General features: G+C 44.1%; 1 protein-coding gene across 2 annotated transcripts in view; it reads right to left on the bottom strand.

Moving 5' to 3' along the window:
* The window catches only part of DPYSL3 (dihydropyrimidinase like 3), a 120,677-nt gene extending 105,461 nt beyond the window's left edge, over nt 1–15,216 (bottom strand). The window contains exon 1 of one of the 2 annotated variants that reach the window (XM_072749929.1): nt 15,115–15,216. Coding sequence is in view for 1 of the 2 variants with exons in the window: in XM_072749926.1 (XP_072606027.1) it covers nt 13,755–14,174 (420 nt within the window). In the remaining variant the exon portion in view is untranslated. Of the gene's footprint in view, nt 1–13,754; nt 14,334–15,114 lie in introns of those variants that run through there. The other variant, XM_072749926.1, reaches the window with a different exon arrangement.

A 15,216-nucleotide genomic window follows, 5' to 3' on the forward strand; every position in this document is an offset into this window, starting at 1 on the left:
TGCAAAAAATGTTAAAAGAAGTTCTTCAGAGAGAAGAAAAATGATATGAGTCAGAAACTTGAATGTACATTAAAAAAGAAAGCACTGGAGAAGGAACAAGTGAATATAAAAACTTAAATTTTTCTTATTTTTAATTGATCTACCAGATAACAGTTTGTTCAAAATAATAATAGCTACAAGGCATTCAATTATATATGTTTATATATGCTTAGGTATAAACAAAATGAAAAACAGCAATAATACAAGGGACAAGGCAGGGAAGAATTGGGACTATTTTGTTATTATATGGTACTTGACTACTCAAAAGTAGTATAGTGTTATTTGAAGGCGCCTCGGATTAGTAATAAATATAAATGCATATTGCAAACTCTAGGACAACCACTAGAAAAAATAAAGAAGTATAACTAATATGCTAAGAAAGGAGAAAAAATGGAATCATATAAAATGCTCATTTAAACCCAAAACGGGGATCCCTGGGTGGCTCAGCGGTATGGTGCCACCTTCAGCCCAGGGCGTGATCCCGGAGTCCCAGGATGGAGTCCCAAATTGGGCTCCCTGCATGGAGCCTACTTCTCCCTTAGCCTGTGTCTCGGCCTCTCTCTCTCCCTTTCTCTCTCTGTGTCTCTCATGAATAAATAAAATAAAATCTTAAAAAAATTAAAAATTAAAAAACCACAAAAGGTAGAAAAGAAAGGAGGACAAAATAAGAAGAGAAAGGAACAGATAGAAAACATAAGCAAATACAGTCAAAATGAGTCCAACTGTATTAATAATCACTTTGAATGTCAACAGTCTATATGCACAAATTAGAAGACAGAGATGGTCAGAGTGAATCAAAAACACAGGCCCATGGGTGGCTCCATCAGTGAAGTGTCAGACTCTTGGTTTCAGCTCAGGTCATGATCTCAGGGTCCTGGGATCAAGCCCCACCTTGGGGTCCATCTCAGCAGGGAGTCAGCTTGAGATTCTCACTCTCCCTCTCCCTCTGCCTCTTTCCTCTGTCTCTCTGTCTCTCTCTCTCTAAAATAATAAATAAGTATTTTCAAAACACACACACATACAACCCCACTATACACTGTCTACAAGAAACCAACTTTAAATATAAGAACACACATGAGGTACCTGGGTGGCTCAATCTGCCTTTGATTCAGGTCATGATTTCAGGGTCCTGGGATTGAGCCCTCCATCGGGCTCCCTGCTCAGTGGGGAGTTGGCTTCTCCCTCTCCTTCTGCCCCTCCTCACACCACTCATGCTCTCTCTCTCAAATAAATAAATAAGATACTTTAAAAAGAAAGAAAGAAAATATAAAAATATATATGAACCAAAAGTAAATGGGTAGAAAAAAAACATACTGTGCTAACATTAGTCAAAAGAAAACAGGAATAGCTACATTAATTTCACCCAGAGTAGACTTCAAAGTAGGAAAGTTACGGGACGGTGGTTCATTGGTTGAGCGTCTGCCTTCAGCTCAGGACGTGATTCTGGAGTCCCGGCATCAAATCCCACATTGGGGTCCCTGCATGGAGCCTGCTTCTGCCTCTGCCTATGTCTCTGCCTCTCTCTCTCTCTCTCTGTGTCTCTCATGAATATATAAAATCTTTTAAAAAGATGAAAACAACAACAACAACAACAACAAAAACAAAGTAGAGAAGTTATCAGGTATCAAATGGACATTACTATAATTATAAAAGGTAAGTTCTCCAAGAAGTCATAATAATTCCTAACACATATGCACCTACAAAAAGAGCATCAAAGTATGTGAGGAAAAACTAATAGAACTACAAGGAGAAACAGATGAATCCACTAGTATATTTGGAGACTTTTACCTTTATGGAAAATGGACAGATCCAGCAGACAAAATCAATAAGGGCATAGTTGAACTCAATATCACTATAAATTAGCTAGATATAACTTATATCCACAGACTACTTCAACTAACAACAGGCGAACACACATTCTTCTTAAGCTCATGTAGAACATCCACCAAGACAGACACATTCTGAACTATAAAACACATCTTAACAAATTTAAAAGAAATCATATAATGTCTACTCTCACACAATAGAATTAAACCACAAGTCAGTAACAAAAATATAGCAGGAAAATCACAAAATATTTGATTAAACAACACCTTTCAAATAATACATGGGTCATTGAAGAAATCTCAAAAGAAATTCTGGGCTAAATAAAAGTGAAATACAGCATAACAAAATTTGTGGGATGCAATTAAAGCAGAACTTAAGAGGAAATTTATAACATTGAATGCATATAATAAAAAAGAAAAAAAAGACTTAACATCAATAATCTAAGCTTCCATCTTAGGAAACTAGAAAAAAAATTAGATCCAAAGCTAATAGAAGAAGAGAAAGAATAAAAGAACATAAATCAATAACATTGAAAAAAGAAATCAATAAAGGAAATTAACTAAATCAAAAGCTATTTCTTTGACAAGATCAGTAAAACTGATAAGCATCTAGCCAGGATAACTAAGAAAAAAGAGAGAAAACCCAAACTATATTAGAAACGAAAGTGGGGACATTACTACAGATCCCATTGACATTAAAAGGATAACAAAGAATATTATGAAAAAATATCAACACCCACAAATTTGATAATCTAGACAAAATGGACTATTTCCTTGAAAGACACAATCTAGTATAACTCACACAAGAAGAAATAGACAGTCTGTATAGGTCTATATCTATTAAAGAAATTGAATCAATAATTAATTAACTTCCTAAACAGCGGTAGGCTCAGATGGGTTCGCTATTGAACTCTGCCAAACATTTGAAGAAGAAATTAAGCCAATTCTCCATAATCTCTTCCAGCAAAAGGAAGCAAAGGGAATACTTAACCAATTCTAGGAGGACACCACTACTCTAATACCAAAACCAGATAGACATTATAAGAAAAGAAAATGAGACACGAACATCTCTCATGAACATAGTTGTAAAATTTCTTAACAAAATATCAGCAGATGAAATACAACAATGTATAGAAAGAATTATATTCATGACCAGGTGGGATTTACCCAAGGTATGCAAAGCTGATACAATACTGGAAAATTAATGTAATCTATCATATCACCACTTGGGTAGTAGAGTCGGTGAAGCCTCAGACTCTTGGTTTCAGCTCAGGTCGTGATCTCCAGATCATGGTATCAAGCCCCATGGAAGGCTCCGCATTCAGCAGGGAGTCAGCTTGACACTCTCTCCCTCTCCTTCTGCCTCTCCTACCCCTGCTCATGCATGCTCTCTCTTAAAATAAATAAATAAATCTTTTTTTTAAAAAGATTTTGTTTATTTATTCATGATAGAGAGAGGCAGAGACACAGGCAGAGGGAGAAGCAGGCTCCATGCAGGGAGCCCGATGTGGGACTCGATCCTGAAACTCCGGAATCATGCCCTGAGCCAAAGGCAGTCGCTCAACCGCTGAGCCACCCAGGCATCCCATAAATAAATCTTAAAAAAAAAAAAAAAAAACCACCCTACAGCTAACATCATACGTAACGATTAGAAACTCAAAAGAACACCACTCAACTTCAAGACTTACTATGAACTTACAGTAATCAAGACAATATGGTATTACGGGTGCCTGGCTGGATCAGTCAGAAGAGCATGCAACTCAGGGCACCTGGGTGGCTTACTCAGTTAAGCATTTGACTCTTGATTTTGGTTCAGGTCATGATCTCGGGGTCATGAAAGCAAGACCCACGTCTAGCTCCATGATAAGCATGGATTCGATGTGAGATTCTCTTGCTCCCTCTCCCTTTGCCCTCTCCCCACTCAGGTGCTCTCTAAATCAATCAATCAATCAATCAATTTAAAAAAAAATTTTAAAGAAGAGCATGTGACTCTCAATCTTGGGGTTATGAGTTTGAGCCTCACATTGGACATGGAGACTACCAAATAACAAATAAATAAAAAATAAGACAATGTGGTAATGGCAAAAGAAAAGACAAGCAGATTAATGATCAGAAAAGAGAGCATAGAAATAGATCCATATAAATACAGACAATTGATCTTTGACAAAAGAGCAAAAGCAATAGAATGGGGCAGATGTAGTAGTCTTTTTCAACAAATAGTGCTGGAACAATTCAACATCCATATACAATAAAAGAATGTAGATACAGACTTTAAACCCTTCACAAAAATTAACTCAAAATGGATCACAGATCTAAATGTAAAATGCAAAACCATAAAACTCCTAGAAGATAAGACAGAGAAAAACCAGATGACCTTGGGTATAGCAATGACTTACAACACCAGTGGCATAACTCATGAAAGAAATAATGGATAAGCTGAACTTTATTAAAACTAAAAACTTTCAAAAAAAAAAAAAACTAAAAACTTTGTTTTACAAAAAAAAAAAAAAAAAAAAGTCAACAGAATGAGAGGACAAACCACAGACCAAAAGAAAATATTTGCAAGAGACACACCTGATACAGAATTGCTATCCAAAATGTACAAAGAACTCTTAAAACTCAACAATAAGAAAATGAATAACCCTATTAAAAAATGAGCCAGAGACCTGAACAGACACACCTCACCGAAGAAGATACACAGATGGCAAGCAGCATATGAATGTGGATGTATATCATTTGCATTTGTCAAAATTCACAGAATGTGGGGCACCTGGGTGGCTCAGTGGTTGAAAGCCTGCCTTTAGCTCAGGGCGTGATCCTGGAAGACCGAATCCAGTCCGCATCAGGCTCCCTGCAGGGAGCTGCTTCCTCCCTCTGCCTGTGTCTCTGCCTCTCTCTCTGTCTCTCATGAATAAGTAAATAAAATCTTTTTTAAAAAATCCACAGAATGTGTAACACCAAGAGTAAGCCCTAAGGTATGACCTGTGGGTGATAAAGGTATGTCAGTGAGGGTTTCTCAAGTATAACAAATGACCACTCAGGTGGAAGACGTGGATAGGAGAGGAAACTACAAAAGTGTGGGGCAGGAGAAATAAGGGAAATCTCTGTACTTTCCACTCATTTTTGCTCTGAACCCAAAACTGCTTTCAGAAATAAAGTCGATGAAAATGTATTAAAGTGGTAAAAAGTTTTAATAACACCGTATATTTCCACTTTTATTTTGGAATGAAAAATACATTGTCATATCCACAGAAATGGGAAGAATACACCATTGCACTAATGGTGATTTTCTGTGGAAGACTATAGGGAAATGTAGTTTATGTTTTCCTGTTATCTGTGCTTCATCTCTGTTTCTTGAAAATTAGTTTTTGATTGTGTGCCTACATAGTGCTTATTAAGTATTTTTTGAATAAATGAGAGAAAAAAATAGAGGTTAAAGGGAAATGTAGGGACGAATCATATTTATGGTGACCTTCATTATCCACACACTGGCCCAAACCCACATATATAAGAGGATATACTGAGCACTACCCAGCACTTGGTCTATAGCCTTAGAGCAAGTCTTCGACAGTTTTGAACTTTCTCTTAGAAACTGGACCATGAAAGAGTATATATCAGGCTCAGTTGGTTAAGCATTTGACTTTCAATTCTGGCTCAGGTCATTATCTCAGGGTCATGAGATTAGACCTAGATCAGGTTCCACACTCAATGGGGAGTCTGCTTGCAATTCTCTCCCCTTTTTTTATAAGATTTTATTTATTGGGGATCCCTGGGTGGCTCAGCAGTTTAGTGCCTGCCTTCAGCCCAGGGCATGAACCTGGAGTCCCAGGATTGAGTCCCGCATCTGGCTCCCTGCATGGAGGAGCTTCCCTCTGCCTGTGTCTCTGTCTCTCTGTTTCATTCATTCATAAATAAATAAATATATAAAATCTTTTTTAAGAAAAGAGCATATATTGCTGAAGAACTCAAACAGTGAATTCATTAATGACTATAATATCAGAATTACTGACTCTTAATGGTTGGATCTAAAGATTATGGACTAACCAGCACTTACTCCATTGGGTAGGCAAGAAAAGCCACTAAGGTACAAGGATTCATAATTGTATACATAATATTTTACTTTGTACTTCTTTCATATTGTAAAATGTTTCATAAGATATTAATATAGTTGACTGTTGAACAACACGGGTTTGAACTTTACTGGTCCATTTATGTGGATTTCTTTAATAAATAGCAGTGCAGTACTCTATCCCTTACACTTTTCACTTCTCTCCCTTACACTTTTATTAATAACATTTTCTTTCTCTAGCTTACTTTATCATAAGAATACAGTACATAGGGATCCCTGGGTGGCGCAGCGGTTTGGCGCCTGCCTTTGGCCCAGGATGCGATCCTGGAGACCCGGGATCGAATCCCACGTCGGGCTCCCGGTGCATGGAGCCTGCTTCTCCCTCTGCCTGTGTCTCTGCCTCTCTCTCTTTCTCTCTGTGTGACTATCATAAATAAATAAAATTTAAAAAAAAAAGAATACAGTACATAATACATATAACACAACAAAATATGTGTTCAGTGACTTTACATTACCAGTAAGGCTTCTGATCAACAGTAGGCTATGAGTAGTTAAGGTTCAGGGGAGTCAGGCAGCCCCAGTGGCCCAGCGGTTTAGTGTCACCTTCAGCCAGGGGTGTGATCCTGGAGACCCGGAATCGAGTCCCACGTCAGGCTCCCTGCATAGAGTCTGCTTCCCCCTCTGCCTGTGTCTCTGCCTCTCTCTCTCTCTGTGTGTGTGTCTCTCATGAATAAATAATTAAAAATTTTTTAAAAATTTAAAAAAAAGGTTCGGCGGGGGTCAAGATTTATACATGGTGTTTTGACTGCACGGAGTTGGCACTGTAACCCTTGTGTTTTTCAAGGGTCAACTGTACATAAGTTGTGCATTTAATTTATATATATGCACATGTGTGTACATACACACAGAGAGATAAGGCTCAAAGAACTTTTGCATAGAGGTGCACAATCAAAAAAGCTTATAGACCGTGGTTGTGGTGACCACTGGTCCATCCCCTTCATTTTATTTTCCTTTAAGATTTTATTTATTTATTCATGAGAGAGAGAGAGAGACAGAGACACAGGCAGAGAGAGAGAAGCAGGCTCCATGCCAGAAGCCTAATGCGGGTCTCAATCCCAGGACTCCGGGATCATACCCTGGGCTAAACCACTGAGCCACCCAGGGATCCCCTATCCCCTTCATTTTATTTTTTTTTAATTTTTATTTATTTATTCAATCAGAGAGAGACAGAGAGAGGCAGAGACACAGGCAGAGGGAGAAGCAGGCTCCATGCCGGGAGCCCGACGTGGGACTCGATCCCGGGACTCCAGGATCGCGCCCTGGGCCAAAGGCAGGCGCCAAACCGCTGAGCCACCCAGGGATCCCCCCTCCCCTTCATTTTAGAAAGGAGGAAGCTTGGGGCACCTGGGTGGCTCAGTCAGTTGAGCATCTGCCTTTGCAGCTGAGGTCATGATCTCAGAGTCCTAGGATCAAGCCCCATGTCACACACCCTGCTCATCGGGGAGCCTGCTTCTCCCTCTACCTCTCCCCTTCCCCTTGCTCATGCTCTCTCTATCTCTAATGAATAAATGAAATCGAAAGAAAGAAAGAAAGAAGAAAGGAAAATGAAAAGAAAAGAAAAGAAAAAAAAAGAAAAAGAAAAGAAAAGAAAAAGAAAAGAAAGAAAAGAAAAGAAAAGAAAAGAAAAGAAGAGAAAAGAAGAGAAAAGAAAAAGAAAAAAGAGAAAAGCTCAGGCTGAGAGAGAAGGGGGGGTAACTTGCCAAAGTTGTACAGCTGGTTAAAAAGGTTGGGTTTCCAAGCTGAGCCTGCTAGTGCTTTATCCTGTTGGTTAAGTTTTTGTTTGTGGCTTTGTTTACTGTTTGCCTCATCTCCTTGCTTTTTGGATAGAGAACTGTTTTCTGAATGCCACATAAGGCCAGGTTAAGAGTACAGATCAATTTTAACATTCTATTTTCCTAGAAGTCTCAGTTCTTACAAAGTGCTTACTCGCCTAAACGGACTTCGGCGTCTTCTCAAAAACGGAGGGCTGAGCAGCCAGTCACAGCCTGCGTGCTCCGCAGCCAGACTGCCTATTGCTAGCAAGCTTTATCCGCTGCCTCCCAGGACCATTATCTGCAGGAATAATGCCCAGCGGAAATTAATCGTAAAGAGAATCAGCTATAGACATCACTGACAGAAAAGCATCCCGGACAGTCCCCTGGCCGTGAGTGATTACTTACAAGAGCAGTCAGCAAAACCCTGTCTCCGTGGACCATTACTTTGAGGGAACACTGCCAATCGCAGCATTACTTGGAAGGCACCTTTTTTTTTTTTTTTTTTTTTTTTTTTATGTTCCTCAAATGCCTACCCTCAAACTAAACCAAAGTTCTGAAAGGCTTCAGACATTTCCAAGTTTGGGTAAGTAAACATAGTCCCGGATTTGAGTGTGGCCTGGGGGCCAGGTAAGCAAGGACCTTTTTCCCCAGCCTAAGCCCAACTTTCTTTGCCAGAGCAGCTTTGTAGAACTCACGTACTCTCCAGGAACTCTGACGATTTAGAGAATTCTATTTCTTCCCTGATGCAGGATAGGGAAAACTTCAATTTTGCTGGATTGGTTCTGTAAACTTTTCACCCAGGACCAAAAAAAAAAAAAAAAAAAGCACATGACAAATGATAAAAAGGTAAGCACCACATGTCACTTGTTTCAAATACTCTCCTCCTCCACCCAGAACCTCTACTGACTGCACAAAGGAAACATCTTGCACAAAAGTGGCCCACGTGGGAAGCAGGGAACTAGAAATGCCCCATGGCTCCCAAAAGGGAGTTATCGATAGACCATATAATCATAATGCCATTACTCTGTTTTCACTGGATGACAGAGTCTTTGCAGTATCATTTGCTCTTGGCAGACCATATATCATATACCATCATCATTCTTCTCCCGTTAGTAATTTCTTCACTGCAAGAAAAACTCTGGAAACCATCTTAAGAAATGGTGAAAAATAGTTCCTTTTCTTTTAAAATTGCTTTTTTTTTTTTATGCACTTACTGTCAAAAGTGATAAACAAAACGTTGTGTGAGCCAGCCATGGAGGATTTTGGCAGTATAAGTGCCTATCATAAGGAAAATCGAGCTGCATAATTTAACAAGGTGTTTAGAGGTAGGTCCAGAACCACAATATAAATACCCAATCACACTTCAAACTTGGCACTTGGCACTCAAAGTAAAATTCAGAGTTGCATTTTTTTTTTTACTTTTATTCTGCCACAAACTTTTGTTGTGAAATTTCTTCGTAATTTATTCATTTAATTAACTAAACTCATTCCCTTAAGGGGGGGGGGGATTAGCCAGTAGGGATGCCATAGACAAAGCATATTGTGAGTTTATCGAGACGTTCTATAAAAATCTCTTTTGATAACCTTGCATTTAGCTTGGAAAAATAAGGATTTTGCAGCAACTGTTTTTCATAGGCTGAGCAACTGTTCTCCAGGTGTCCTGAATAATGGGCTAGCGGCAAAGAAGGAGGAAGGCTCTAGAGGTGTGGCGGAAAGCTCTGTCCTTGCCCTGCATGACAGTAACATGTCAGGAGCAGACACAATGGTCAGGTTCACTGAATTAAAGTAAGCCAGTAGCCTCCTTGTCTGGAAAGAGTGACTCAGAACTCAGAAAAATGGACTCTGGACTCAGAAAATCAGTTTGAACTCTGGCTCCCTATGTGTTACCCATGTGATTTGGGGCTAAACACTTAAGAGTCTTCCAGTTTCAATTTCCTTATCTGTAAAATCATGTTCTGTGATATATCAGGTACATAGAAAGTGTTCAGAAAGGGTACTTATTATCAAATCTGCAGATATTCAAAGCTGGGGATAGGGATGCTATATCACAGAATTAAGGTTCAAAATTATGATGACAGAAAGATGGGCAAAGGTGATGATAAATATTATAGAAAGAATAAAAATAAAATTCCCTAGTTAAAGGTTTTGGGTTTCTTTGTTTGTTGGTTAGTTTTAAGGTCAGTTGTACCAGTATAGAATGGAGACATACTGGCTTATTAGTTAGCAGCTTATGTGAAAAACTTTCTGAATGCTTAAATGACAGAGAATGTACTATGCAGACAACAGCAGGACATGGATACTGAATTATTAGGTGTAATCTCGTACTACGGAAGCATATGTTGTCTATAAATCATTGATTTGATCTATAGACAAAACAATGAATTTGATTTATAGACAACCTAATTATTATCTATAATACAATACATTTTGCCAAAGCCATGTCCCATCTGGAGCACTGTGTTCAGTTCTAGGCACTGTATTTTTGAAAGAATACTTATAAAATATAGCATCACCTGAAAAAAAAATCAGAAGGATAAAAGACTTATTACATATGGGAAGGCTAAAGAAACTAGCAACGATAAGGCTAATAAAGAGAATTTTAGGGAGATTGCCCTCAAACATACAAAGGGCAGTAAAAATCAAAGAGGAATAGTAATTAATATGTATTGAGTACTTCTTATGTACAAAGTAGTCACTGTTTTGTTTTTTAAGATTTTATTTATTTATTCATGAGAGACACACAAGACAGGCAGAGACACGGGCAGAGGGAGAGAAGCAAGCCCCCTACAGGAAGCCCGATGTGGGACTTGATCCCGGGTCTCCGGCATCACGCCCTGAGCCAAAGGCAGATGCTCAACCACTGAGCCACCCAGGCGTCTGGCAAAGTAGTCACTGTTACCCACACTTGCAGATGAGAAAGTAGGGGCACAGGGGCAGAGTGAGATGCTTACAGTCACATAATTTGGATGGATGGAGTCAGGTCCCATCCCCGCGGTCCCGCCCCAAATGAAGAAGAGATATTAAAGCTATATTCCAAATATTTCTAATCTCATCTAACAGGATCACTTTAAGACTGCGCCCTCCTCGTTCTTTTGAAGTTGGACACGGATTAATGATCTGCTCTGGCCAGTGAAATGTGCATATAAGTCATGTTTGCGACTTCAGCGTGGGAGTTCAAGAGTCTGTGAGCAACTCACCACATGTTCTTCCCAGCATGAGTGCATCGACATGAAACTTCCATCAGTCTATCAGCCTAGGTCCCGGAGGGGAAATGATGAACACAGCCGCCCTGGTGACCCTTACTGGACAGTAGCAGGAGCAAGAAATAAATTGTTGTTTGATGAAGCCACTGAGATGTGGGGAGTGCTTGTTACTGTGGCAATACCCACCCTTTTCTGACAGATAAACAAACCCACACGCTTAAGTCATTAAAATATCTCAGAGTTTTTTTAAAAAACTTTATTCTTATATTTTAAAAGGTCAGAACTAAGAATAGTTTATAGAAACTAAAAGTAGGCAGATTTGGGCTTAATTCAAATTTTTTTAAAGTGAAGTTTTCCAAAGTTGCTTCATGAGGTAGCATGCTCCCTGAAAATGTGGTATTTATTTATTTATTTTTAAATATTTTATTTTATTCATTCATGAGACACACACAGAGAGAGAGAGAGAGAGAGAGAGAGAGAGGCAGAGACACAGGCAGAGGGAGAAGCAGGCTCCATGCAGGGAGCCCGACGTGAGACTCGATCCCAGGTCTCCAGGATGACACCTTGGGCCAAAGGCGGCGTTATAAACCGCTGAGCCACCCTGGCTGCCCGAAAATGTGGTATTTAAAAGAGTGGCCAGAAGGGACATCTGTCTGGCTCAGTTTCTCTTGTTTCTCTTGATCTCAGGGTCATGAGTTCAAGCCTCACAATGGGCCTAGAGTTTACTTTAAAAATATATTTTTTAATATACAAGAAATAAATAAATAAAGGCTAGTTATTGTGGATCTACGTAGCAAAAAAATATATGGCTTAATGAAGGAGGTTTAATGTACCAAACATTTATGGAACACCTCCAATGTGCCAGGCATTTCTGCTACAGCGATAAACCCAAACACCCAATCCCTACCCTCAAGGAAATAGCCATTAAGTACAGAAGTAGATAAGGTCTGCTGACTCTTCTAGCAACGTGATTCAACCAAATTAGAGATAATAACATGGCCTGTATGAAGCTGACAGTAAGCCCGAACTTACAAATAACCACGTAGCACAAGAAATCCTGCTGATGCTTAAGTTGTAGCATTATTTTTCAATTAGCAGCCAAAAGTACAGGGTTTGCAAAAGGAAGGAAAACGAGAGAATTTCTGGGTTTACAGGAGGAACATTTTCCCTTTCTCTAGTTACCATTCTTAAATCCTGCAAACCAGGCATATTATCTGGCTTACATCAGGGGTGTTCCAGCAAAGGGAATAGCACTGACTCACAGCAATTGTTACCGACCTTTTCCATCACTTCTCCCACCCCTTAGGGTCAGGAAGGGAAGGAACATTTCAATCCCCATCAGCTAAGACCTGAAGAGAGGCAATAATCTTCCTGTAACACCATTCTTAAGTTTAGAAATCAGCCACAGCTTTTCCAAAATATCAGAAGTTTCTCGTGAAAGGGTTATTTGAGCAGAGCCTAGAGGAATCCCACATTCTAAGGATGATATGAAAATCACACACTTAGAGAGTGATTCCAAGGGACATGGACATTGTTTCCCAAGGGCACTCTTTTTCCCCTAGTGGTATTAAAGCTTTGTTTGTTTTTTCAAACTTTCGAAAACCCAGCAGTGCAGAGATATGCTTTCCTTTGAGGGGCTCGCTGCATTTGAATGGAAAACCTTGCAAATCTCGGTTAAGCATTAACTGTAATTGCTCTGGGGCAGACATTTCCATTTTGGGTTATTATTCATATCAGTATTTGCACAGAATACTATCCGTGGATGGATTTTGCTGCCGTTATCTACACAAGAGTGACGTATCTGATTACTATTGTTCCCCAACTCAAAAGCCTCAGTTTGAACTTTGAATACTCCAGCCCTGCCCAGAGCCTGAATTTTCTGAACGGTGGTTCTGATTTTCTACGAAATAAACAAATAGATGAGAGCAAGCTGGATCTCAAGGCCGTGTCTCCAGTCGGTTCAAAGTGGCATGAGTTTCTCAAAAATACACATACAGAAGAAACTGGCTTTGGCACATGTAGGAGCGGCAGAGACTCTGCGGCTTGTGCTAAGTTTAAAGTGCACCCTTAGTACTCTGGCCCGTTTTCAAAAATAAGCGATAGTCTCCCAGAGACAGCTGGATCCCTGTGCAGCACCCAGTCTTGCAGCAGCCAGCTACGTACACAAATGCACACGTTACCAACACAGATGTGAAATGTCCATCCAGGACAGGAGGGAGGCATTCAGACCGGGCTGTTTAGTCTAGTGGCTCCACACCCGAAAGTTTCAGGGACACAGAGGATGTTGGAAGAGTGAGAGGGGAGACCGCCCGTCCCGTGTGTTCATCCGGGGCCTATGGAGTTTGCCCTCTGCCCTGGTGACCCGGGTTGAGATTAACCTAGGGCCAGCGTGGGGCGAAGCCCATTGTGCTGGCGGCTACCCGGGCGGAGAGGAGGGCTGGGCATCAGCGAGCCTTCCGGGCCGTGCGGGCCGACACACCCACCCAGACCCGCAGGCCCAGGGGTGCGGCAGGGAGGCGCGGGCCGGGGGGGGGGGGGGGGAGGCGCGGGGGGCGGGGGGGGCGCGCCCCGGTCCCGCGCGCACGAGGATGCTGCTCCCGGGGACCCGCGCGACTCCGGGTCCCCGCTCGCAGGTCGCGCGGTACGCTCCGAGAGGATGCTCTCCTCCTCCTCCTCCTCCTCCTCCTCCTCCTCCTCCTCCTCCTCCCGCCGGGCCCCCGCCCCCCGGGCGAAGTGAGCGGGAGAAAAGTTGTGCCGGGGTCCGGGGACGCGGGCAGGGGCGGCCGGCCCCGGGCCCCCCTACCTGGTCCTTGGGGCCGAGGTTCTGCAGCACCTCCTTGCCCGTGGCGCTCCGGATCTCCACCCCGGCGGGCGCGGCGGGCGCGGCGGGCGCGGGCTCCCTGGCGTCCTCGCGGCCCTGGCCCTGGCCCTGGCCCTGGCCCTGGCCCTGGCCCTGGCCCCGGCGCGGGCTGTCGGCCTCGAGCCCCGGCCGGCTCCCCGCGCCCCGGCCGCCGCCCTGGCTGCTCCGGGGGGTCTTCGCGCCCCGCTGCCCCACGCTCAGCGCATCGAAATCCAGCGTCTTGCTCTCGAAGGCGCCCTCCACGCTGCAGAACATGCCGCCGTACTTCTGCCGCGGGACCTGGTCCGTGGTGCCGGGCCGGGCCAGGTACACGGGCAGGTCGTCCTCGTGGGCGCTGTCCCAGCCCCTGCGGCCCGAGGCCATGGCTCGGCGCGCGGCGGCCCCGCGGCTCGGCTCCCCCGCAGGCGGAAAGGGCAGCCGGCGGCAGCGTGCGCCGAGCCACAGTGACTGGGGCGGGGGGAGGCGCCTGAGCGTTCGCGCCAGAGGCGGCAGTGCAGCTCCGGTTCCTGCCGGGCCGCCGCCAGCCAGCCGCGCGCTCCGCCGGGGACCTGCCGCCGCCCGCCCCGCCGCCCGCGCCGCCCCCGCCGCCCCCGCCGCCCCCGGCGCGCCCCCGGCCCCAGCGCCGCCTCCGGGTCGCGCCCGGCCGCCCTGCCCCAGCGCCACGCTAGCCCCGGCTCGCCGAGGACCCCGCGGCCCCGGCCCACGCGCCCTGACCCTCGCCCCCTCGCGGGCTTGCGGGGTCGCCTCCCCCGCGCAGGCCTGTCGGCTCCCGGGACCCGCCACTCCCGGAGGCCTGGGCGGGCGCGCCTCAGAGCCGCACTCTGCGGTGCAGCAACACCCCTCGCACGCACACGCGCACGCACACGCACACGGGCTTAGCCGACTCAGTCCTACACTTTGCTTACCCGCAACCCCAGATTTGCCTCATCCTCCTCTTAGGACGGTCTCACGGTGGTCCCCAGTTGCGGCGCGTGCCTCACACCCGCACCCTCAAACGGCGAACTCCCTCCCGGGCTGTTGAAAGAGACCCTCTTGCTTCGCTGACAGTGACAGAAGCCCGTCATCGCCTCACAGGCAAATCGACGCTTCAACTATTCCCACCTCACCTTTAGGACCATGCTTTCTGCCCCAGAATTCGCCTCACAATTCGTTTGCCTGTCACAGACACGCACGCACGTCCCTAGATTGTGTGCGATTCCCCATCACACAACAAACCCGAGGCGAATCCCTCACACACGCACTCGAGCTCAGCTTTGCCTCAGTCAGAACCCTCCACGGGGCTCACACGTAAGCTCGGATTTACCTCAGAAATACACACCCTGCGGCCCGCCGTGCTGCCTCAGTTCCACACAGAAGTTACCTACGCGGATGCCTGCCCTCACCGCTCGCTCTCCTCCCGGTGTCC

This window comes from Vulpes vulpes, chromosome 2 (genome assembly GCF_048418805.1).
Source record: "Vulpes vulpes isolate BD-2025 chromosome 2, VulVul3, whole genome shotgun sequence".
In the NCBI taxonomy this organism is placed as follows: Eukaryota; Metazoa; Chordata; class Mammalia; order Carnivora; family Canidae; genus Vulpes; species Vulpes vulpes.